The sequence below is a fragment of the Lepisosteus platostomus genome, chromosome 19 (assembly GCF_059453375.1).
Source record: "Lepisosteus platostomus isolate fLepPlt1 chromosome 19, fLepPlt1.hap1, whole genome shotgun sequence".
Classification (NCBI taxonomy): domain Eukaryota; kingdom Metazoa; phylum Chordata; class Actinopteri; order Semionotiformes; family Lepisosteidae; genus Lepisosteus; species Lepisosteus platostomus.
This window is the reverse complement of record NC_142629.1, coordinates 4,818,529-4,842,850: the sequence shown is the minus strand read 5'-3', so window position 1 is coordinate 4,842,850 and position 24,322 is coordinate 4,818,529. Positions and strand designations below refer to the sequence as shown.

Sequence of the window (24,322 nt, the reverse complement as noted above, 5' to 3'; positions counted from 1 at the left end):
GCTAGAACATTCTGAGAAGGTTTTGAGTGCATCAGAATTTACAATTCAGTTTTCGAATAAATAAGAAATACAATTTTTAATATAATTCTACATCTAAAAGTTTAGTCTTTATAGACATTTTGAAATGTTTATTTAGTTATTACACCTACAGCCGCTGATACATCACAAGCGATCCTATATTCCCAGACATCAGCGAGGGAGCGGCTCGGCTGCTTGGCAAGAAGAATTTTGACACCAACTCGGACACATTTTAGTGGAACACCTCTCATATTGTTATCATAGAAAGCACTCTGTAAATAAGGAGAAAAATATTTCCCAATTCTAACTTGCAACCCACGACACCGGAAATAACATATTTCGTAAATCGTAACCGCCCGTAACAATGAAACAGGTAAGGAAACCCACAAAGATTTGCATGAACGTTTTTTGAGGAGGAGAATTGTTTTAAATTGGTATCCCCCCAATTTTGTTTGTTTTTTTTGGGGGTGGTGGTGCATGTTTATTAACTGCATTTAATTTTCTGATGGTTGTAGTCATTGGTGGATGACACAGAAGATGTATCTCTGGACTTTGGAGCTGATGAAGAGGCGTTGAGGAAAACCAGAATCAGGTATTGCCATTAAAAAGCAAGAGACGCCACCTGATCTGATCCCTAGTGCTTAGGAAAAGGCTATGAATTATTCTAATAGTACGAAGGCAATAATGTATGCAATATACTTATATTTTCTCTTTTGAGCCTTGCATATGCTGTATTTTTTTTCTAACAAAACTCAGAAGCTCAGTTTGTAAATTTTGTCTCTTACGTGCCCGAGCTGAATACAAAGATTAACTGCATGAGAGCTTTATGAGACAAGCTGATAGTGGAAACGGTGTACGTGCTTACTACAATTTGTGTCGCTTATAGTTCCAGACACTGTCCTTTACAACCTGGTTCAGTCCTCTGAGCCCCCCACCCTAACCCAGTCCTTTGTTTAATACCTTTAAACTGTTGAAATGTCTTTCTTTTCACGCCCTGACTTTGCAGACATCCTCTGGCTACCTTCTTCCATCTGTTCTTCCGGATAAGTGCCATTGTTTCCTACCTGTTCTGTGACTGGTTCAGTAAGAGCTTTGTTGCCTGTTTTGTGATGATCATTGCCCTTCTGTCTTGTGACTTCTGGTCAGTCAAGGTATGTACGTGGCCTTTACTGGTAAAGTAAAACACAAATCAGTAAAGGAATCTTTGGGGTGGCACTGTTGCAGATATTTAATGTAGCTTGTGGAACAAGCTTCACTGTGTCCTGCTTCTGCATAAGATGGACAGGCTTTATTTATTCAGCAAAAGACAGTTTAGAGTGAGAGGGGGTGTATGTGTTGAGCAGACAGTTTTCAGACAGTTGCTCTTACCTGGGTGACTATCATACGTCCATTGAGAGGGGACCTTCTCCCCTTTCTCAAGAACGTGACTGGAAGACTCCTGGTGGGCCTGCGATGGTGGAATCAGATCGACGAGGATGGAAGGAGCCATTGGGTCTTTGAAGCAAGGAAGGTGTGTGTGACGTCTTAGTGATGCAGACGTGTCTAGGGGACGCTGGGAGGAAGTCCCGGCAGCTGCTTACCGAGCCAGTAAGGGGTTGCTCAATGTTTACTGGCCACGCCTGTATGTCATTCTAGTATTTGATAAATAAAACCATTACATCTGCTTGGCTGAATCCCTTGCGTTATGGAGGATACAACAGTGATAATGAATGGGAACGTGGGATCAAAATCTGTTCTTTAAGTGCCGTCGTTTCACTTTGTGTGGTTTCTGTTATCGTTACCATTTCGAGCGGATGGATATTTGTGTTTAAAGTCCCGACGCGTGGTGGTGTTCCTGTTCTTGCCCCTACAAGGGCGCGTGCTCGTAGCATGGCCGCCTGTGAAACACTCTTCTCTCCCCCAGTCCTCCCCTCAGAGCCTGACGCCCTCCACCGAGGCTGAAGCCCGAATCTTCTGGCTGGGGCTCATCGTCTGTCCACTCATCTGGACTGGCTTCTTCTTCAGCACCCTCTTCTCCCTGAAGCTGAAGTGGCTGGTATGTTCGATCCGGAGCCCTCCCAGATCCCGATAGTCTCTTATCTGTGACATGTCTTCAGGTTCACATCCTTTCCACTCCCTGCCCGATGAAGGCCTCCTCCAGATGCCCCCTTCAGCTCGGCGTTCGCTCGTATCGCCCTTGCAAGCGTCATGATTTCAGCTTCAGCGAGGGCGGTGTGCGATTTGATCCGGGTGCTTTTTTGTGAGGTCCAGGCAACACGATCACCCCCCCAAAAATCGTTATTTTCTCTTCTTACAGGCCTTGGTTATTGCCGGGATTTCGCTTCAAGTTGCTAATCTCTATGGTTACGTCCGCTGCAAGGTCGGTGGCCAGCAGGGTATCACCACGTCGGCCTCCTCCTATCTGGGACAGCAGTTCCTCCAGAGGGTAGGACTTTCATCTCTTACCTGTTTCCTGACTACAAATTCAAGGACCCCGGAAGGTTCCTATGCATTAAATAGACCGGTTTGAGCTTTTGGAAGCCATCTTTGTCCACTTTTAGTATTGTTTCTCTCGCTTATGCTTGAGGGTCACAGGGCCTCCTGCTTCCATGCTATATTAGCAATTAAATAGGTATTTACCAAACCGGACTCTATTTCCCCATGTCCAAAACTGGTAGTTAAAGAGAGATGAAATCCCCAAGAACTAGAAGATTAAATGCCTTTTGTGATCCTGTATCTGATAAAGTAACGGAATGAAACTATCATGCCACCTCATTTGTATTTTTTTCTTTTTCAGCCTGATATCATTTTTGGCATGCTGTGAAAAGAAAGGTAAGTCAGCATTACAACATCCTGATAATGATTTATGGCAGCTGAAGTTGAGTCTTTGTGGGTAACCAGAAAGAAATGGCCATAAACATTAGAATCTGGGGCCTGTAACACTAATAGAGTTATGTTTATGAAAGCAGTCAGCAGAATACTTTGGTACCCCCACTGAAAACTATGAATGGATTACCTTTTCAAAGTTCTGCTTGTCTCAAAAATGTGTCCATGCACTGCACCGGCATGTTAGAATCAGCCTCACAGTAGTATTTGATATTATTTCAAATACAGACTTAGCAGTGCAGCCTCACAAATGTCAAGAATCTCTGCTAGGAGATACCCACTTCCAAAGGTGAGATATCGGTGTGGAACGCTATTTCATCAAGTGGATAATGAAAGACAAAGCAGCTTCATTGCATATTTTAAACTTTTTTTCACAATAAACATTGGAGTGACATACGACTACTCCAGTGAGCTCACATACAGTATCACCACAGTACCCCACTTTGTAAGTTCAGCTTCAGGGATTGCTGTAAAAAAACATCCTGCTTGGGAGAATGGTTAAAACTTCCTGTTTTTAGTTTCGGTTTAATTTTAAGGACATTTAAGTTTTGACTGTTGATCACCCTATCCAGATAATCTTTCTGGTTAACCAGTGATGATAACAATATACTGTATGCTCCTGACTGAGAGAACAAAGCAAGTTTCACGAGGTGAAACAGCTATTCAGACAAAAAGCAAATAAACTGCATTGCTTTTATTAAATATGAAGATATATTCATGACAAAGTAGTATTTACTTTAAATACAGAATTACTGCATTAAGGATAGTTCAAGTCAAGTGACAAGATGGAACAGTTTTTGCTTTAGTAAGGTGAAAACTAATGTGCATTTCCTCTTTCACTTGAGGACACAGATTTGTGTAGCAGCCTTTTCAGCTGACAGACAGCTGCACCAGTACCTTGTGCATTAGTGATGTATTTCCCATAAAGAAATCATCTTTGAAGATTCACACACTTGAAAGATTACACACTGGTGCAGCCTTTCAAAAAAAGATACACTAAACAAAATGTAATCATAGTCCAGCATTTAAAATGTATCCTTTTGACCACAGTGTAACTGTAAAAAAAAAAAAGGTCTGAACAGAACATACAGTACCACATAAAATACAAAAACCCAGTTTTCACGACAACCTGCTTGTTTCCGAGTTATCACCACCTTCACCCTTCACAGAAGTTCAACACCCAAGAGCTTTTCTTAGAGCAGGTTAATCCTTTGATCTAAAGGTCTAATAACACACTGCTACAGTGGTTTGATTCAGAGGTCTTTATTTAATGTTCAGCATGAACATAAACATTGTGCAAAAAGATGGCTCATAAGATTAAATAAAGATAAAAACAGGCTGTCGAAAAATGTGTTAATAAAATATACTCTATTTGCTTTCTGAAAATTATTTTATCTTTGGAAGAAATTTAAAGTTTCTGTTTGCTAAAGCAAATTTGACATTTTCACCGTTACTTTTTTTTTTCTTTTGCAGGTGACCAAGAAAAAAGTAACCAGTGAGGCTCTTGCAAACATACACATCAGCCACATTTCCTTTTTCAGCCGAGTACTGAAAAGGTTGCAGAGCGGTGCTGAGGTTTACAGCTGCACAGTACGAATGAGATCCCACAATGCAGATTTATTTTTGATTAAGGCAATACATTTTATTTGAATATTTCCGCTCTTGAAGAGGACACATGACTACATTTTATCAGTAATAAAAACCCAGTTCCAGTGCATTTCTTTGTAGGAAATGCAGTTCCATTCGCTTAATAATTGGTCAGCCAAAAACACTCAGCTAGTGTGTTTTAATCCTGTGGTTGATGAGATGAACAATACTCCTGGATACCTGCAAAGGACAAATAGTTTTTAAAGCATTATCAAACTAAAAAAAGTGTATCTGTGCATGGCAATGTAATGACTGAAAAACTTCAGGAAGTAAAGAGAAGGCCTAAACTGTCACATACGCCTGTAGCCTTCTAAACATCATATATATGCAGTTTAAAAGGCTATTTTGTTTTACATGCATCAATAAAACGTTACTTGAGAAATCATATTTGTTTTAGATCTCAGTAAACATTATGTTCTTCACATGGGGTTAAATAAAAGTTCCTCTTTTTCACTGCTGTTTTCTCTTACACTCACACATCTCTATTTTGATGTTTGGTTTCTACAGCAGAAAAGACAAAAATGATTTTGATATGAGAATATCATATCTGGCACAGCAGCAGATACTATCCTGCAAATTATTAACAGGCCCCTATCCGAAAAAGAGATATCAGTTCTCAGCCTGCTTTTTTTATGTGTGTTCATGGCACAGTGACAATAACAAAACAAAAACAGGCCCAAAATCCAAATGTTTGTTTCAAAATAAGACCAAAATGCAACAAAGTATTCAAGGTGTGCTGCACTTTCATTTCTTAAAGTCTAGTACACATATCTACTGTAGATCAGGGTACGTCTGCTGCAGGGTGCCAGTTTTCACTGTACCTTTTTCTTAAAGGGATCGCCCTACCCAGCAATATTACAGGTTTACAGGAGAGGATGTGAGATTCTTGCACGGCACTTAGCAATGAACAATGATCTTTCTTCCGTGTTCTGCTCTCTCAGTTTATAGTGTATGTAGACATGAAGCAGAGAAGTGTGCACAAATGTTTAACAAAAAAAAACAGACAAAATACCCTTCTCCTAAGATAAATGAATAGATCTGAACCCACAGAGCAATAGTGGGCCAAAGAGAATTAACACTGTAAAACAAAATCAAAAATCACATTCTCATGTCCTGTAGCACTGACTCACGTTCAGGGTAGATAAAAACTGTATTATTTAACATGATGTCTAGCTTTGACCGACTGTTCTAAATTGTCCCTGTTCCTTGGTCTTGTGACGGACTGGAATCCTACAGATGGCAAGAGAATTTCTGTGTGTTCAGTGCTGCTGTGTGCCCTGTGCTTCCAGTTTTTGTCACCCTCGACGGGAAAAGCAGCTTTCTGCTACTGGGTGGCTGGATATTCTATCAAACGTACATCACATTATTAAATGTATAAAAGACGATGGATGTTATGATGATTGGGGTTATTCTAATTCATCTGAGGCAAAAAAAAAATCACTTATAGCAGAATGTGTTTTAAGCATCATAAAATTTCCCTTTCTGAATTGAACTGAATCTGCTAAGACTCTTATTTATTCATTGTATATTAAACCTTATGGAATCTGACAGCCCATTCATAGTTTCAGAATGTTTTTATGCCTCTGCACCGTGTGACTGAAGCACATGGACTTACGCTGGATAATGCTCTTGTAGGCAGCAGTGGCTGGAGAATCTAGCACTTCCGTCAAGAAGGACTTTCCCTCATCACAGCTCTTTCCTTTGAGACCAAAACTGGGAAGTTAGTGAAGAAGGAACTGGAAACCATAAGATTTTGCTGATTCCTTCATACTGACCTCAACTTTCTGAGAATGTGTTGAAGAGGAACTGATTTTATTGTGATCTAGCATATGAGAACACTATTAATTTTGGTGCAGTTCTTAAAGTTATAAAATAATTCAGATCAAGTAATGGCTGGTAAAATTCGACACTGGACCTTTTAAATTTAAATTGTAAATAATTGAACTACACAACCGTAGTTCAATTATTATTTTTCTTTAACTTCCCAAAAGTATTCACCGTTAAGTATAGTTGTTTGTATATCTGAAATCGTTCTTCAGTTTTTGTTATAAATGTGGTTTATTTTGGTCTGGTTTCAATTCCTGATCATGAGTTAGCAGCTTGCACTCAGAGGACAGGCGTTGGCCCAGAGCAGCACTACAGCTCACCTACGTGGGGCAAGCCATCAGCAACCCTACGTATTGGGTTCTGTACGTATTGATAAGAAAAAATTGGTCACTTTCACAACTCGTGGCTTAATCCATTTGGCCCTAAGGGCTCGTCCCCACAAAGGGGCGGCTGGAGATCAGGTTACCTATGCGAGGGTCCAGAGGCACCTTCCCCAGCAGGGGGATGTTGAAATCCTGGCACATTTTTTCTGCCCCTCCAGTGGTAGGAGGAAAAATCTGAGATTTATTCTGCAAAACATCAAGAAAGAGAGCAGTTTCTTAACATTTCTAAGACCAAAAAAAAAACATTTTAAAATGTCTTCCTATGACAGTAAGGATCCTTGGAGTCTGAGCTTTCAAGAAGTAGAAACGAAGTTCCCTGATTGCATAAGTGGAATAATTTCAGTGCAGCCATAAAAGTTAGAATTTTCATTTAGCAAGAACACTTTCAGGTAAGATCAGCCCCCAGGGACACGTTTTCCCTTCTCACCTTGCACTTAGGACACACAAAGCCACTCATGTTTTCGACAACTCCAATGACAGGCAGCTTCACCTTTCGGCAGAAAGAAATCTCTTTTCGGACATCTTGCAATGAAACTTCCTGTAAGGCAAAGTAAATGAAAGACGGCACCCGATGAAATAGCACAGCTCATTACGTTTTCCAAGACAAGATTAACACGAGTCATTCAGAACCAAGAAATGCTGCTGCTCAAAATTTCAACATTGTGGTGCAGTGATTCAAATTCCCCGTAAAGGAACAAAGAGGAAGAATCTGTTGATGCACTCGTATTGGTTATTGTCACCTGTGGAGTTGTTATTATTATGGCCCCATCAATGTGAGTGCTGCTGAGGTACTGAACAACAGATAAGTGCTCGTCAGATGTCCCAGGTGGGGTGTCAACGATGAGGTAATCAATATCACCCCAGTCAACATCTCTCAGAAACTGCTTGATCATTCCTGACAGGAAAAAAAAAAAGGTAAACAATTTAGCAACATCCAAAAAGTTAAGCATACAAGTGTTAGAAATAAAGCTTGTGGTTTAAGTCTCAAAACAGCTGGACGCATGTTTTCAATCCATTAAAATAAGGAACAGGTGTGTTTTTCCAAACCACATCCCAGGCGTGGGGATCACCTATTCTCAATGAAAGACATGAGATGTGACAAATGTGTTTCAGGCAGCAAAGCTTTCCAACTTTAAAACAAGATTATCCTCAGGTTTAGTCACATACACCTGGGACATCGAACTTGATTTTTCCTGTCCTTTTACAATTCTTTTTAACCTCTGCATGCCTGCTACACATTAAAATTCCATCAAAAAGTGTCCTGCACCTACGAGCTGAGGGCTTGTAAAAGTTTATTGTTATCTGTTCCTGTGACCTGTACAACTGTGCAGCACGGACATGATTTGGTCAAGTGTGCAGTTGATGGTTGTCACTGTCACAACCTGGTATTGTAAAGTCTGCTCTTTAAAATGGTACAGAGGGGACAAGTGTGAAGGATGCCAGCCGAAACACTGAAGTGCAAACCACATGCATTTAAAAACACAGGCGCTTACAAGCATTATGGTACCTACTCCCTGAGTGTGTTTTTTTAACTACACGTGAAAGTCAACTACCAATATGAATGATATGTGGATAAATTTATGTGGCTGCTTCTAAATTAGGGTCCCTGTATTTAAATGTGTGATCATGTTTTCTGTTCTGAAGCTGACATACCATTTATATACCCTAGAGAAAGGTTTCACTCTAGTGATTCTGATGTATGCAAGGTTTACTCGGTAGTAGGTACATGTTGAAAGTACCTACTGTATTACCAAATACAATGTCAGCACCTAAATTCCTCCAGGAAAGCTACATAAAAAAACGGTGTTTCCCATCTGATGTGTAATTTTAGCTCAATTATCTGGAAAACTTTCATTGAGGAATTGAAACCTATGATATCACCACACACGGGGGCTGACATTAAACATTAATACAGCTACCACGGAGACACAAAAATACCAAATTTCTTCACTCGCATGTGAATCACCACCTCCCCTACAAAATTTACAATCCGCTGTTTGAGACTAAAATCTCACTCTTTCCAACTATATACACACATCCTGTTAACACACTGATAACAACTGGCCAAAGATGTGATGCTACAAAATAAATTGGTCATACTTCAGAGGCTGGAAAATGACACTTTAGAAATAGAAAATAAGACCGCTATTAATACATAATTTAAGCTTTATAGATGGAACAAGCTACAAATAACCTGAGAGTCAGGGGTATAATTTAGGCTGTGGTCCCGATTTTGTTAATAACATGCAAAAAATCTACAGCAGAGGTTGGTAATTTGACATCTAAGTCACTCTGTTTATAGACAAGAGTCTCTTTCTCACTGTGGTTCAGTAGGCCTCTACACACAGCACCACCAAAACATGTGCCAGCTGGCAGATTTTCTGTTGGGCTAAACCAGCCTTCCTTAAGAGTGGGAAGAACCAGGCTGAGCCAGAAGAGTACAAAGTGCAGGCGTGATCCAGGATTCAACAGGACTTTCCACAGTATCCTTACCAAGAATCTGGACTACTTCCCAAGGGTGGGGGTGTAGTATAGGGGCTTTTGCACAGTTGTAGTAAGCACCTATTTTCGTTTTTTGTTTATTTAACTTTGTTGCTTTGTTGGCGGCACTGATTTCCAGATTTGTCTAGCAACCGCCATTTTTTAACTGTTTGCAGGTCTTTTCTTGTTGCTTGTTTATAGATGTTTTGCACTTTAAAAGCAGGAAGTGAAGACCTTTCGGGAGGGGTTTTATTAAGGTATAAAGAGGAAGGGGAAGGTTTTATTATTCTGCTGCCTGCTGGAGTAAAGATTGTAGAGTTGGCTAATTAGAGGGGTGTTTTTTTTTCAATAAAGTAAAAATAGATTAGTGAAAGTCTGTTGCACTGTAATGGGCCTGGGAATTAAACTATTTTTTTATGTGCTTAGCGGACACCCTTATCTGAAACAAATCTTAAGTAATTCTAAGCAACATAACCATATTCATTGTATGTATTTTTAGTTTTCAACCCAAAGGGAACCCCATTTATAAGGAGAGGATTTACAGCAGGATTTGGAATGAGGTATTTCACTCAGGTCTAGTTCCGGGACCTCTTACCAGCCAAACAACAAATCGTCACTCATGAGTCCACTCCTCAGTTAATAAAATAGAAAGATTATATTTTGGATTTCTTAGAGGACTTGAGTTAGGGTTTGGCCAGTTGTCAGAAATGTTTTCACTGACTGCAATCTATTTGTTTTCTAAAAGGTAGAAGACAATTCTAATATTAATTCTGTCAATTCCTCAAGTCATTTCACTCTTCTGCTTAAAAAGATGGACCTTTTGTAAAGCAGAATTAAAAACCAGATTGATAAAAAGCACAGAAAAGAGAACTTTACAGGGCATTCTCTCCATTCATACTTTCAAATGTTTATTGCCAGCTGATTCACTCACACACACACTTGAGCGGTTCTCTTTCACTGCACGAGGAGTGAAACTCTCAGGTCATACAAACCGTTTTTCTTTGGCCCTCTCCAGATCACAGCGTCATCAGGACTGCTAAGCAAAAAGCCAATGGACATCACCGCAAGATTGTCTTCCACGTACTGAAAAGGGAAGTGGAAAAGTTATCACAAAGCCAACAACATTTTTTTTGGTACTTTTCTGGCAACTTGTCCGATAAAGGTTGCATACAATGAAGAAGCATTGTTTTTCAATGGGCACGTTTGTCAACTTTGCAGGTCTGGCAGCTTCTGCCATTCTCTGTATGTCACTGTCTACTGATGCACTACAGGAAGGGAGGGTCCCTGCAGGAGAGATCTGAATCTGGGCTTCCAGTGAAGGCAATTGCAGGAAAACAGCCCCCGTTCACCCTTGAACAAATGCCTATCATTCCTCCGAGCACATCAAAGAGAATGAGGAAACAAAAAATAAAACACTGTAGCGTGTAGCAATTATAATAAACTAAAGTAACTGGTCCAAAACCGTAGTCATGATCACTACAAGATTAAAGTGAGAAACATTTATAACTTTCGACTGCATAGTCGTGGACAATACTTACCACTGGAGACCAACCAGATCCACTCTGGTGCACCTAAAGCAAGAAAAGTGCAATAAAACAACACAATGTGGATGAATAGACCAATACTTCTACACGGGCAATTTCAGATCACTTTTCTGAAAGAATACTCTTTTATATTTCATCAATTAGTTCTCCTATGAAAAAGATTATTGCATCTGAACAGCAGTCACACACAGTGCTGCTCAAAACCCTGGAAACAATATTTGAAAGACATAAAAAAACACTCGACAATCATTCACGCACTTAGTATAATGTTTTGATTTTTTAAAAACCTTTTATTTAACAATAAAATTATATTTTTTGATTATATTATTTTTTTAAATATAATTAACATTTATATTATGCCATCATGGATGGGAGGTTGCATCTAGAAATATAATCAGCAAAAACACAACAAATAACCAACAATCGAACAAATAAGTAACAATCGGGCACGGCCAGAATGTGTGTGAATAACTTGCTCGCCACATAACCGCCAACATTGCTTCCTTTTTGTGAAGCTTGAACTTTGGGACTGATTAAAAAAAAAAGTCAAATTTTTCCCAACAGAAATGTCTCCAAATTTGTGAACTGGTGGAGAGTTGTTCAAAACTGCATATGTTCTTCCACTGTTCTGCAGAAACTGTTTTATCATTGTCTTTTTCCCACTAATATATCTCTTTTTTCATATCTGCAATGTTATTATAAAGTCTTGATTATTTTCACCCAGTTGCTTTGCTGGTACGAAGCTCTAAAATGAGCAAGCGATTTATTACCTTGCTCTGTATTTGGTCGTTTTACCCAAGTATTTACATAGAGCCTTATCCGGAGGTATCTGTAGAAGATTTCTTTCCAGAATCAGTTGTCAATAAGCTTTTCAGGTTGTTCTGTTTCATCAAGAAATATATTGCTGTGATTCCTCTCATAGTCCAGATTTTACAACATTCCTGAAGGGAAATCTGAATCATAAAATATCCTCCTTAATACGTTATTATCTGTTTCCAAGTTATAGGTTCTTATTATTTTTAACCACATTTTAATTGAAACTATTACTCACGGTATAGCTGTTTTATATATAGCTTCTGACAGAACTGTCTGTACTGGAAATTCACCTATAATCAGAGACTCCATCTGTTTCCATTTTGCACTATAATCTTGATCACACCAACAGATTGGATACCTAACGGCAAGGCTAAACCTTCTTCTTGGTGAATTGCAGTGTTTCAAATTTAACCCTTGGCTCTTTTCCATCTTGAAATCAATGTATCCCATTCATTAAAATTCTTTGCATTCCATCTGTTTCTGATTATCGTGATCAAAGTTAATCCTTCTGTTGTCATAAAACACCTCCTTTTCCCCCCCATGCTTTAGTCAAAATTTCCTCTTTAGAGGAATCTCAGAGACCTGGTGACAGTAGATCTTGGTCAGGCCCCAGGGCTCTGTGAGCCCTTTCAATCTCCAAGGTATAGTCGGGGGGGGGGTCCTCCGGGACCTCGTCGATCCACAGGTTCTGCCTCCAGGTCTGCAAGTTTGGCCTCTAGCAGGTTCTGCCTCCGGGGCAGGTGTAAAAGCCCCTCGCCTGTTTTTTCACCCTTCGCCTCGGTTTGCACAATGCGCTCCTCCACCTCGTTTGTCCTTCTATTCGTTCTGTTCACTTCTTCAGTAAAATCTCATCATTTTTTAAATGTATGTCCCTTCTGAGGTCTATCAGTTCAGTAAAGTTTTTTCTTAGGCTGACTGGGGACTCAGGATGGTCCCGTTGAGCGGGCGAGAACTACTTCGGTCTCCCTGTTCCTCTTCAGTTTCCTTTCTCAGATAGCTTTGGGTGTGTCCACGTGCTTTGCCCCGTTTTTCCTTCATCACCCAACACTTAGTATCTGTTTTAAAAGGTATTATTTAGAGTTCTGAAATGGTTGTTGGGTATTTTTTAAAATCACCGAAAGAACGAGAAAATTAATCAGCCATTGCTGATGGTGACATCACAGGAAACCCAACCTTCTTGGTTCTAATAATACTGTTGTCCTGTTGTAGCCTTTATGATAGTAGTGTCTTCTATTAAGCCACTTAGATCAACTTGGGTGACTTCATTTCTGATTCCTACTTGTCCAAGAAGTTGGTTGGAAACCAGTTTCCTTATAGTAGGCTAGTGCAGATACTTGTAATTACAGGAAGTAAGGACCTGGCATACACTTTTGGAGATGTAGTCCCCTTTTCTACACTCCCTAGTTCAGCCACGTAATTCAATAATGGTGTGGTGAAAACATAACAACCAAAACCACTATTCAAAGAGAACAAATGAGTACTGTTTTTAAACATATCCATCTGGTTTCCAGTCTGGTTAGAACTGAGTTTTTGCTATCACTCAACTCCCATATTAATAGGCATGTATTGTCCTCAATAAACACTTTCTCTCATTCACACAATTTTCATTTTTTTTATATAAGTTCAATGCTTACTTGTTCTCCTTCAAGGCCCATGATTTTTGGAATGGATGGCCCACAGATGTCAACATCAAGCAGAGCAACCTGTTAGACACACAAAATGACAGGACAGAAAAACCATCAAACACAACAAGTAAATAACTCCCAACTGGAAATGTTATTTTCTGTGTTTTGCATACTAACTTCACATATAACGGCCACTTTTTTCTCGACTAAGACATTGTGTAAGTATTCAAGTTAAAACTATCCGGTGTTCTACAGTAAGTCTATTACAACTACACCTACTGTATACTTTAGGAGCTAACAGCACTGCATACATACTGCGGGATGTACACTACCTACAGACTTCATTGGATACTGCAAATGATGTTTTTGGTTTGGATACTCCACTAATGAGGAGGAGAGTCCCCATTACCTGTAAAGTAGTTTAAGTGGAGTGTCCAGAAAAGTTCTATATAAATGTAAAGAATTCACTTATTAACAGCAGTAGTTTTCCCAATAAGCACTGTGTCAAACACAGTGCAGCATCTAAAAAATGACAGCAGAGGGCACTCTCCCCTTACATACTATCAGAGTGTCACTCAGACTCAGAAATCTAATCCCAGAGTTCCCACACCTGCCAGAAACACAATGGGTCCCAATCCTAGCGGGAGAGGGAGGAGGGAACTCAGTTGAACTGGCAGCCCAGTATGTGATCTCCTGTCACGGCTTGAGGGACAGTGATTCTGTCTCCCAATAATGCTCCATATGTTTACAGTATAGGTAAATATTTTATGATATGTCTTAGTTGTAAATGTCTGTAGATTTTATTTTATTTTTATTTTTTGTTTTGTTTCATGTTCATTTTATTTTTATTTGCGTTGGCAACCCTGATTGTACCCATCGGTCATGCTAATAAAGCACCTTGAATTGAACTGAATTATGTCACCAATGGCTAAATCCTAGCAGTTGTCAGGCTCCTGCTTTGAGCCCACGCTACAGAAATGCTGTCAGCCTCTCTCAGTAACACATTGTACACGTGTATGCAGACAACTTGTTCAAAATGTTCCAAACTCAAATCAGCTTGACAACATTTCTTTTGCATTTCTATACCCAGGATTTCTGTATGAGCTTATGGCTGATTATTTTGGTCTTTTTATCTCCCAACATCACAGCTCTTTACTCACATGAAATTTAGAAACATGTAATTGGAACTGCCATAAACATGACAGATAAATACAGAATGTAATAACTGAATAGTTAAAACATTTTAATGAACAATGTGTCAAAATACTGCGGAATACCTGTCAGAAATCAAATTTATACGGTACTGTAAGTTTAAAACATCAATAGGTTTGTGAAGATTTGTGGGCTTTTTTTATAAAACTGTCTGTGATAACCCTGGGAATTTTATAGTCATAAGTAACCCAGAAAAGTATACATAGGTTGTCTTTTGCTATAGATTGGGCTCCCCAGCTGTACTCCATAACCAGAAATATTCCAGCCAGCACTGACTGCTTATTTGAAAAATTATTCTGAAGGGAAAAGTATTAACAGCAATAGCTGAATGCTCTGTTCAGAGGATCTAAAGTACTGTATACGAGGTGAAACCATATGTTTGTATATGTGAGAATATCACTGATTCTCTCAGTTGATTAAAACAATATAAACTGTATTGTGGGCAAAGAGGTAAAATGCAATCCACTATCCCACCTTTTCAACACATACAATACAAAGACCTGAGGATAAAGCTGAAATTAAACTAAGGAGCATTCCAGGCTAAATAGCCTTCTCTCATTTTCAGCCCTCCAAATGTTACTGTATGTACTTAAGTTCATTGTTAAATTCAAGGAACTAAGACTTATCTGAAGTAAATTCAACTTCTACATATGTCTGGGGAACTGAGCAACTGAACCACACCCTGGATTTTAGCAGAAATCTGCAGAGGAAGTCTTAGCTCTGTCTGCCAGCAGTACAATTGTTTTGGCAGAGATATAACCTTTTTTATGAAATCACATCAAACAGCAAAAGGTCAAAAACTTCTCCACATTGTTTTAACTGAAGTTTACCCTCTGATCTGAGTTTCTCAAAACTGAATCCAGCAGTTAAATACAGCTCATCAAGTACCAAATAGGACCTTAAGATAGGTACATAAACCAAGCACATGACCTTCTTAAAGAGTTTCAAGAATTAGTATTTGCTCTTGAGAGAGTTTGGGAGTTTGGTACAGACATGCAGAAAGCTGTCTGTATGTTCAAATTATGATACAGACCTCTATACAGCACAATAAAAAAACAGTATTTAAGGATTTCTAAACTGGTTACCGATTCCTATTTAAAGGAATTTTTTGCAGTCTTCAAACAGAATACACCACATCTGTGTTTGGTCTTACATTTCAAAGGAGCCCACTTTGGTAAAAACAAGATTTTAAATTAAGTTAAATTTAAAACTCCTTGTTTTGAATCACATGGAAAGAGCATTAATAAAAATGGAAATAAAAGGATTCAGCTCATCACCAACTGATGCCAAACAACTGCAGAAGACACTTAAAAACAGGAGGGGAAAGCAAAAACACATTATAATATAATTTCTCAAAAAAGACCTTTTGATACACAAGACAAGTTGTCCAGTCCACCTTGGCATCCATCAGTAGTACAAATCACAATCAACATAACACAAAACATACTCTTAACTCTCTCATTTGTCTGTCTGCAAACACAGAAAACACCGCAAACTACTGATCATCAACCTGGCTCCGTTCTTACATGGGCTGAACAAAATCAATTTAAAAGACATGGAGGTGGTCAGGACACCATTCACAAAGCTGGAGCTGCGCAGATTTCTGTCTGGAAAGTGCTCTGACTTTTGAGCAGGAAAATGCAGTGAGTTCATCCAAAGGGGAACATTTTATTTATTACCAGTGTGAGCTGTAATCACTGCAGCGGACCTGAAAATGTTATGTGGGGGGGGGGTTTCAAAGCCTTCATTTGAATGTGTGTAGCTAATATTTTACTGTTCACATTTTTAAGGACAGTACCACAAATTTTAGTCTTTTTATAGACCCAACACTGTAGATATCGCACTGCAGAGTGGCGAAGCAACTCACAGTCTGGTAGTGAGAAAATAATGAGTTTGCTGTAAAGAATTCCAGCTTAGAAGCCATCAGGCTTCAGCGTAATCTGAAGGCTGCATCCTACTGCTGGGAAATGTCTGGTTTTAAACCAGCAAATCCTCCCACAGTGCCAGTGCTGCTGTATTAATCTTGCACACAGTCGGGGGGAAGCCAGAGTGACCAGTCATCACCCTGCAGGAGGATGCAGAACTCTACTGTCTACAATTAAAAGAGACACTAATGGACTACCTGTTAAATAAGCACTACTCAACCTTTACGGCAAAATGTATATTTCCCTACAATTTCTGTTCCAAAGATCTTGTTTTGTAATGGACTTTGTTACTTTTGTCATCAAGCGAAATGTATTGTTGGAGATAATGTTTCACAGGTCTGCAGAATGTCCTTCCTCATACAAGCCTAGTGGCTCCCCTTGTCCTGCCAACCTGTACTTACTAAACCTGCACAGGGAGCCTGGAGGGACTCAGGTATTGTCAGATAATAATCCCACCTCCCCGTCACCTTCTTTGGAAGTGTCAGACCATAATGAACAGTAAACTGGCCCAACTGTTAGGCTCACGGTTTATCTTCTCTCATGTGTTCTGAATGATCGGTGTTGGGCGTTAACACCTAATGCAATCCACAGCTCTCAGACAAGAAATATAAAAGATGCATTCTAGCAAAACCATGCCGAAACCACTTCACTGTGGAATGGTCCCATTACAGCTGATGCAAGATGCCGGTATTCTGGGCACAATCTGCAGCTCCATGCTACAGCCCTGTGGGAAGCAGGGCCCTTGTGAAATTTGGGCTTTCAGTGTCTTGTTTTAACAGCTGCAAATGTTGGGGGCATCCATCAAGGCCAATTGAGATCCTTGGATCAATTGGCTACTAACTACAACAAATAGGCTAGGTGAGCCAACTGGCTTCTCTCTGCGTTGTAACCTGACTTATGTTCTCTTATGTTCCCATTTCCCTGTGAACACCACAGGCCTCTTTTTGACTGAGCAATGCATTTCTAACATGAAATACAACACAGGCTTTTATTTTCCAGTGCCCGCTTCCCCATTAAAAATCTGGATACTAAAAGAAAAAGAAAAACAATGGACCAGTGACCATTGGATTCAGCTATTGCTGTTCTTCTATTCCAGATCCTTTCCAGTTCTCTTTTAAAGCCAATTCACATCTCCAGTTCTTATTCTCTTTTAATCCCTTTGCAATGCATATACATATATAATACATAGCCACTGCGGTAAAAGGAACTGTAACTAGAGTTAGAGTTGGATCCATGAATGGTGATTGATTTTTCTAAAGGAACTGTGAATGCAACTGGAACTGGAAACGAAACACTGTGATATGAAACAGCAACACAGACAGTTTTGTAAGAACTGCACCAAGGGCTACAGCCTCCTGAAGGGGTTAAACAGCTGGAAGACACAACCACATATCTGACGTTTCAAATATGTTTTTCTGCTCCAGCTCTTTATTCCCAGAGGGATGAAACAACGCAGCTGTTTTTGTAAAAAAGGTGGGTCTACTTGAAAGAGCTGTTCAAGGTCAGCATTCAGTATCTACTGTGTTTTCAGTCTTGGTGTTGGTGTCCTTGCATTTCATATGGTACCTTGTGGTACCTTGATTATCAAACAGTGGAAATTTAAGTTAAACATCCAGTGACATACACTGCTCTCTATATACTCTCAGAGGGAATGTGTACACTACAGTCTATTCTACTTTGCCAATACATTTTAAAAGCTTAATTTCTTATCAGTCATGTTTTAATGGTTTTGTAATGATTACATGTATTTCTTTAAGGAAATGATTGCTGACCACTGCTTTTTAGATAAGGTTCTTGTGGCACAGTATAACGCCAAGCTTGTGGAGATCACAAACAAGCCCTGATAAAAACAAAACCCATATTATGCCAGGCATTTTGCTTGAAATTGTGTTTACAAAAGGCTTTGAGGAAAATAAACAAAAGGAAATTACTTTTGACTTCCAACATCGACTTATCATCCTGATATGTTTGACACGTGCAACAAAGAGAGAAAAAAACGCTGTCTGAATATGTGCTTGAAGGAGATAAAAATAAAAACTAAATAAATAAAATAAGAACTATAAGTAGATGGAAGATGGAGCAGAAATCCAAGAAATAATATAAAAGAATTATCTGTGCCATCAACAATGATGCAAATAATAAGGCATTATTGGAAACATTGTATTGAAGAAGAAAAACTATACATTTTAGCTAACAAAATGGGAATATTCATATAAAAGATTAAATAAATTATACAAAACTTTAACTACAATGACACATAGATTAAAAATAAAAATAATCCAAATGTTATCACACCAATAAAAAAATAACAACATGTGTGTAAAACGCTTCCAAAAACCTTTTCTATCATTTCAATTCACCATTCAATTGACCACTAGGGGGAAGAATAGGGATAAAGAAACTTTTTTCACAGCAACAATCCAGCAACGACCCATGATTAAATACATCAGGTTTCAAACGTTTCTTAGCAGAAGCGGTTTGAAATGCATTAAATGTTTTGCTCAATTTCAGCAGAGATGAAACCATTTGGAAATTTGAATCCTGATGCCAACGGATTCCTGAAAAAAAAACTGAACCACCTAGACCATTATTTCATGAAGGAATGTGAAATAAGACGTAATACGACGAAGATGAAGAAGCCTTCTTGGGTTATGCAGTGGCACTTAAAACTTTTAGAAGATGAAAAAGAATTATTGAACGTGCTACATGAGTACTTCCTAGAGACAGATGAAGCTCTAACAATGTTGGGCAGTTTCAGCAGAACTGACACAGGTACTACAAAGTTAGCTGTACTGTAGGCTGTCTTACAACTAAGCTATTTCTGTGTCAGTATTTTCCCAGATGCAGTCTGGGGAAATGAGGGATGTTTTATCATAAACCCTTGGATGGGGATGCTGTACATACAGTACAGGTGAATTTGAGCCATAGGAAACGTGGTGTTTCTGGAGACTAATTGAGGCTAAGATCCACAGTTTTTCTCAATTGTCCTGCCTTTCATAGTATTTCTGGAGTTTCAGTTATAAAGAGTTTAATCAGGACCAGTTTGAAACTTTGGAGAAAAAAATAAACAAAATCCTTACAATCACTTAAGGATTCCTTACCATCCTAATGAACTCAATTTATCCTCCTCCATGAACTGTGCAATAACTGTGGCTATAGGTTTAAGAAGACTGATCTAAGTACAGAACCTCCAAGCTGCAGAAAACACCCTTTTTATAATAAATATCAGGTAAACTAACCTTGCATTATTATGCCTGCAAAGAAAACAAAGTATTAAGCCAGTGCATATGTGCTATGTAAAAAGTGCCAAGATGTTCCCCTGTTGGCACAGGACTGCAGGATTTTCAATAAGTCCTTGCGTCTGATAAGGACCAGGCTTAACCTCTCAAGCGCACTCTATAAGATGGGCAGGATATGTGCTCTGAAAAGCATCGAGAGTTTATAACAAGTTCAGCTCAAATGAACTGTTTAAGAAGGTTATTGCTTTCACCACTTTTAACAGCAGGAAATTCTGATTTGGAAAAAAAAACAAACAAACTTTCCCTTCTCACTTACCTTCCGCTATGTGGCAATTAGGATTTGGCCAACAAAACGCTATTTTCTACTCTTGTCCAACTAGGGGGATACAGTAATTAAATAGTGGATCAGGAATCCCCAAGCCAAAATATTCTGTCAACAGAATATCTTATATTCACAAGAGATTTTGCCAAAATGACTATATCTGTTATGGGGACAAACGCTAGCCCTGAAAATAATGTAGCCAGAAGATTGTTTTTGCTAATATAATCACATGTACTTTGATTATTCAAATGTGAACTGCTCGTCCTTTGTGTTTCATACCCTTGGAACACAAGTGTATATAGATGCAGCCTTCCCTATTAAATCACAGGAGGCAGCTGCCTAAATATCATCCGAAACCAATCCTCGACACAAGAGGCTGAAACAAAGCCGAGAAATATCAAAATCTGCAAAAACCCTTAAAAGACAGAACCACATACCAGAAATTTCTATGATCGCCTATTATTAGCATTGTGAAAACACATAAATCATCCAGACATGCATACATTTGCAAGCCCTTGGTCATTATAAAGCTGGCAGAAGCATTAGCTTTAAAGATTTCAAATATACTGACAACTCCACTGTTCAGCCATCTTTAACAAAGAGCAAGGCCAGACTGCTTTGAGGCAATTGTTAAATGAAGACGATCCATTGCAAATAAAATGTCATGACTCAAACCGCGACCACTACGAGCTGACAGCCTGCTGTGTAAAAGATCTGGTTATGAGGCTGGAAAAAAACATTTCTGCACGCGACTAGGGCGTCAGTATTTTCAGAAACGTTATAACCTGATTCGATTACACTTTGCACCATTTCAGTAATTTTTACAACCTGTCTACATCCTTCAGCTTCTATTCGCCCGGTTTCCTCTGGGTTTCCTCACCCAGTTGAAAAGACATACCGGTGGTTAATTGGCTTCTGGGAAAACTGGCCCTGGGGTGAGTGTGTGTGTGTGTTTGTGTCTGTGTGTGTTCTGTGATGGCCTTGCAGCCATTACTTACCAGGATAGACTCCCCTGCCACCATGTATTGAATAAGCAATGGTGAGGAGGCACCACTGTCATTGCCAGAAGCTCAAGTGTGAGTACTTCACAGGACACTAAAGGAATGGCTCGCAGCATGTGACCCTGAGGTGTGTCTACAGGAAGGCGAAGGACACAGATACCTAAGGTGCATGACATTGCCCACCCACAGCAAAATGGTGAAAGCATCTTTAATTATTGTTATTATTATTTAGTAGGAGTATTACTGGGTCACTCTGCGACATAATTACCAAGATTTTAGGGAAATGTCAGCATATGGCACAGATTTGGATGAGAACCACTACAAATGTAAAAAAAAAAAAAAAAACATTTTATATGTATCAAGTATCAAGTAAGAGGTTCATTCCAGGCTGAAAAGAGATGAAAGAAAACACAGCGTTTCGGCTGCGGAGCCTTCTTCGGGTGTGAGGGTGTGCTCACATGGCTGGGAAATCAAACAATATTTTACCTAGGAAACTTGTAGAAACTATCTGGTACCAACTTCAATTTTCTATCTTCAAGACCACAATACTGTCACAATGACAGAATTCCAGGACAAAATAAAACCAATAAACATTCATCTTGCTAACTATAGATAAAAAAGAAAAACAATGCAGCTCTTTAACATCCCATAGCAAGTATTGCACAGAATAGCTCAGGGTAAAGCATCTTTTTTGATTACTGAGGGGTTTTGCTTTTTCCCCAAAAGGATTGTAGGATATGGAATAAGCTACCAAGCCATGTTCTTGAAGTCAATACCCCGGTTTATTACAAGAAATGGCTGGAGGAGACCTTGGATCAATTAACCTCTATCCACCAAGTGGGTTTTACGGGCCAAACAGCCTCCTCTCACTTGTGACCTTTCTTTTATTATCAGTGGAACAACATATCAACTGTGTACCTTACACAGCCAAATATCAACGGAATTCTTACACGTTCTAATCCAATATAAGGAAGGTTATTAGCACCACAAAGAAAACATATTTTTATGTTAAAACGAGATACATTTTGAGCGCACATGAAATAACATTGTGTTAAAATGGGATAAATAAAACTGTAAACAAAATTACCGTGGGATAAAATTGTCCCATGGAAAGTAGCACTGTCTTTAACAACAGAAGAATATCATCACACTCCTCTTCGTGCAAATGAGTTAATCTACAGGAGCATGTGTAATGTCTTTTTTGTACATGAAGTACATGAACATACTATGATTTAGCATTCTTAGGTTCAACACATGCATTTTTCACCATTTCTGTGAAAAGCTTTCCAAACGTATTCTATTCTACATGTGAAACTGCAGAAACATGAACTGTACACAGATTTTTGCTTAATCTTTTAACACTGAACAGGATACATTCACAATGACAGCATGTCTTATACCTACTGTTGGTTTGCTGTTACTGTAATTGTTGGGGGATCATTGAATTTTTAAGCCACTGAAAATTGATTTTGATCAAATTGAATTTGAATTTCCAATTACACAGCAAAATGCAGGAAACGTCATTTGAGGGAAAATAAACAGTATTGCTGTGTCAGTTTGCACAGGCATGAGTGTAAACAGATATGGGCATGCCAGAAAAATGAAAAACAATTCGGCACACAGGCAGTAGCCAACAGAGTAATACATTTATGAATATACTCCCGTTGCTGGTGATGTGTTAGCAGCATTATTTAATTTATTGTAATTACCTTATTTTAACGCAAAAGTATCTAATTTAAATGCAATTTAGTTCCTGTAGCTTGGTATCCTGGAACTGATCTTTGTTTTTGTATCAGAAACTTAACAGACTAAAATGTAACAGAATATTTTCAATAAAAGAAAAGTTACAGCAAGATTTTTCTTATCATGTAGGAAAAAAACAACTTGAGAGAAAGTTTTTTTTTTAATATCAGAAACATATTAGAATATGTCAAGTGTCCCCTATAGGCACAACACACAGTATTACCTCTGTGGATCCATCACTGGCCAAGCCATGAGCAAGGTGTGCGCTGAATGTACTCTTCCCCACCCCTCCCTTGCCTGACAGGACCAGGATTTTGTGTTTAACAGTAGACATTTTCTGCCGGATTTCTTCTACAGCTGCAAGTTATAAAAATTAAATTAAAATCTGCAATCTCTGAGAAGAAAGAAAAATATTTTTTTTGCAGGCTCCACTTTGCCAACACAGCACATGCCATGTAACATGAGTTAAGTAAACAAGACAGCAAAAACAATACAGTGTATACATTAACCATACATGTAAAAGTATCACTTTTACTCTCTTATTGCTGTTAAAAGTTAAAATCTTTCTTTCCGAGCACAACTTTTCAGTGAAGGTCTCTTTGTCATTGTGCTATCACAGGAATACAGTGACTTTCACTTATTTTTAAGAACTGATTTAGAAATCTATGTGAACGTTACTACATGGATATTTTCTTGATGACTTAAGACAGGTGCTTTTAAAATTAATTCCACAAGAATGGCTCATACCAGGATCAGGGGCCTTGGTCATTCCTGAGGCACATATTGCTTGGTTAGGACACCCCTGACAGGCAGAGCTCTTTCCTGCCTGGTCACTGCTGGTGCCAGGGCAATCTGCAGTATAAAACATTGAAAATAATTTAACAAAGCAAAACACTGGATTGGGCAACTCATATAGGCATGCCAAAACTAAAAAATGCAAAGTTTAAAATGATAAGTACTCAGATTTTACATACCAGATATTTTTTTCTAATATGTCCCTTTAGAAGACCTACCTCTGCTAACCATGGTGTATTTCTTACAGCACCATACTAATTTATCCATTTCTGTTCTACATTGGTTTTCTCAAAAGATTGACAGTTTGAACCCAATTCAATACCACCTAACTTTAATGCATGTCGTACCTGGCTGTCACTTCTAACTGAGTAACACAATTTTGTATGCTTTCCCTTTTAATATATAACACCATTCTTCATGACTTTTTATTGTTTAATGTTGTTAACATTTCGTTCTTTAACGCCGAGCAACATCTGAATAAGAAACTTTCTTTTGTCCGCCATCTTGATCATTTCCCTGTCTGCTTTACCTTCATTTTAATAACAAAAACACAGGAACATGCAAACACTTCTGTGTACAGTACTGTCACTGGATGCAATTAATTCCATCAATGAAACTCTGCACCATAACACCGTTATTAATTAACTCGGAGATACGTCCCACTAATGGCAGTTCTATAGTCGTTAAATTGTAGTTTGAAACGTGTTACTAAATAAAACAAGTTAAAGACAACAGTTTCAAAAACTAAAACTCACGTTGCGGCGCTCCACTCGGAACGTCCTCCATTTTTTTATTCCCCAACTCCCAACTTCCTGTTCTCAGTCCGGAAAGAAAAACATTCCCCTTACCTTACCGCGAAGGTTCCGCTTTTTTAAATCC

The 24,322-nt window shown here is 38.8% G+C and overlaps 2 protein-coding genes across 2 annotated transcripts; one reads left to right on the top strand and one right to left on the bottom strand.

Annotated features, from left to right (window-relative positions):
* The first annotated feature begins 205 nt into the window (after positions 1 to 205).
* Positions 206 to 4,915, top strand: LOC148644941 (Golgi apparatus membrane protein TVP23 homolog A-like). Its single transcript, XM_088612962.1, has 8 exons — positions 206 to 391; positions 534 to 610; positions 1,025 to 1,169; positions 1,439 to 1,528; positions 1,922 to 2,053; positions 2,315 to 2,443; positions 2,795 to 2,829; positions 4,357 to 4,915. The coding sequence occupies exons 1-7, from the start codon at positions 383 to 385 to the stop codon at positions 2,819 to 2,821; spliced, it is 609 nt and encodes a 202-aa protein (XP_088469088.1). The 5' UTR covers positions 206 to 382; the 3' UTR covers positions 2,822 to 2,829; positions 4,357 to 4,915.
* Positions 4,131 to 24,301, bottom strand: nubp1 (nucleotide binding protein 1 (MinD homolog, E. coli)). The gene is made up of 11 exons (XM_088612961.1): positions 24,199 to 24,301; positions 23,396 to 23,500; positions 22,872 to 23,005; positions 13,216 to 13,284; positions 10,760 to 10,792; positions 10,214 to 10,304; positions 7,481 to 7,635; positions 7,168 to 7,278; positions 6,824 to 6,926; positions 6,146 to 6,229; positions 4,131 to 4,710 (listed from the first exon to the last, which is right to left on the bottom strand). Exons 1-11 carry the CDS (start codon positions 24,227 to 24,229, stop codon positions 4,670 to 4,672), a joined length of 957 nt encoding a protein of 318 aa, XP_088469087.1. The 5' UTR covers positions 24,230 to 24,301; the 3' UTR covers positions 4,131 to 4,669.
* Between the last annotated feature and the right edge of the window lie 21 nt (positions 24,302 to 24,322).

Coding starts and splice junctions, on each gene's coding strand:
- LOC148644941 (XM_088612962.1), top strand. Junction 611..1,024: donor TTGAGGAAAACCAGAATCAG/GTATTGCCATTA, acceptor CTGACTTTGCAG/ACATCCTCTGGCTACCTTCT. Junction 2,054..2,314: donor CCCTGAAGCTGAAGTGGCTG/GTATGTTCGATC, acceptor CTCTTCTTACAG/GCCTTGGTTATTGCCGGGAT.
- nubp1 (XM_088612961.1), bottom strand. CDS start 24,229: ATGGAGGACGTTCCGAGTGGAGCGCCGCAAC. Junction 23,006..23,395: donor GACCAAGGCCCCTGATCCTG/GTATGAGCCATT, acceptor TATAACTTGCAG/CTGTAGAAGAAATCCGGCAG. Junction 6,927..7,167: donor TTGTGTGTCCTAAGTGCAAG/GTGAGAAGGGAA, acceptor GATGTTTTGCAG/AATAAATCTCAGATTTTTCC.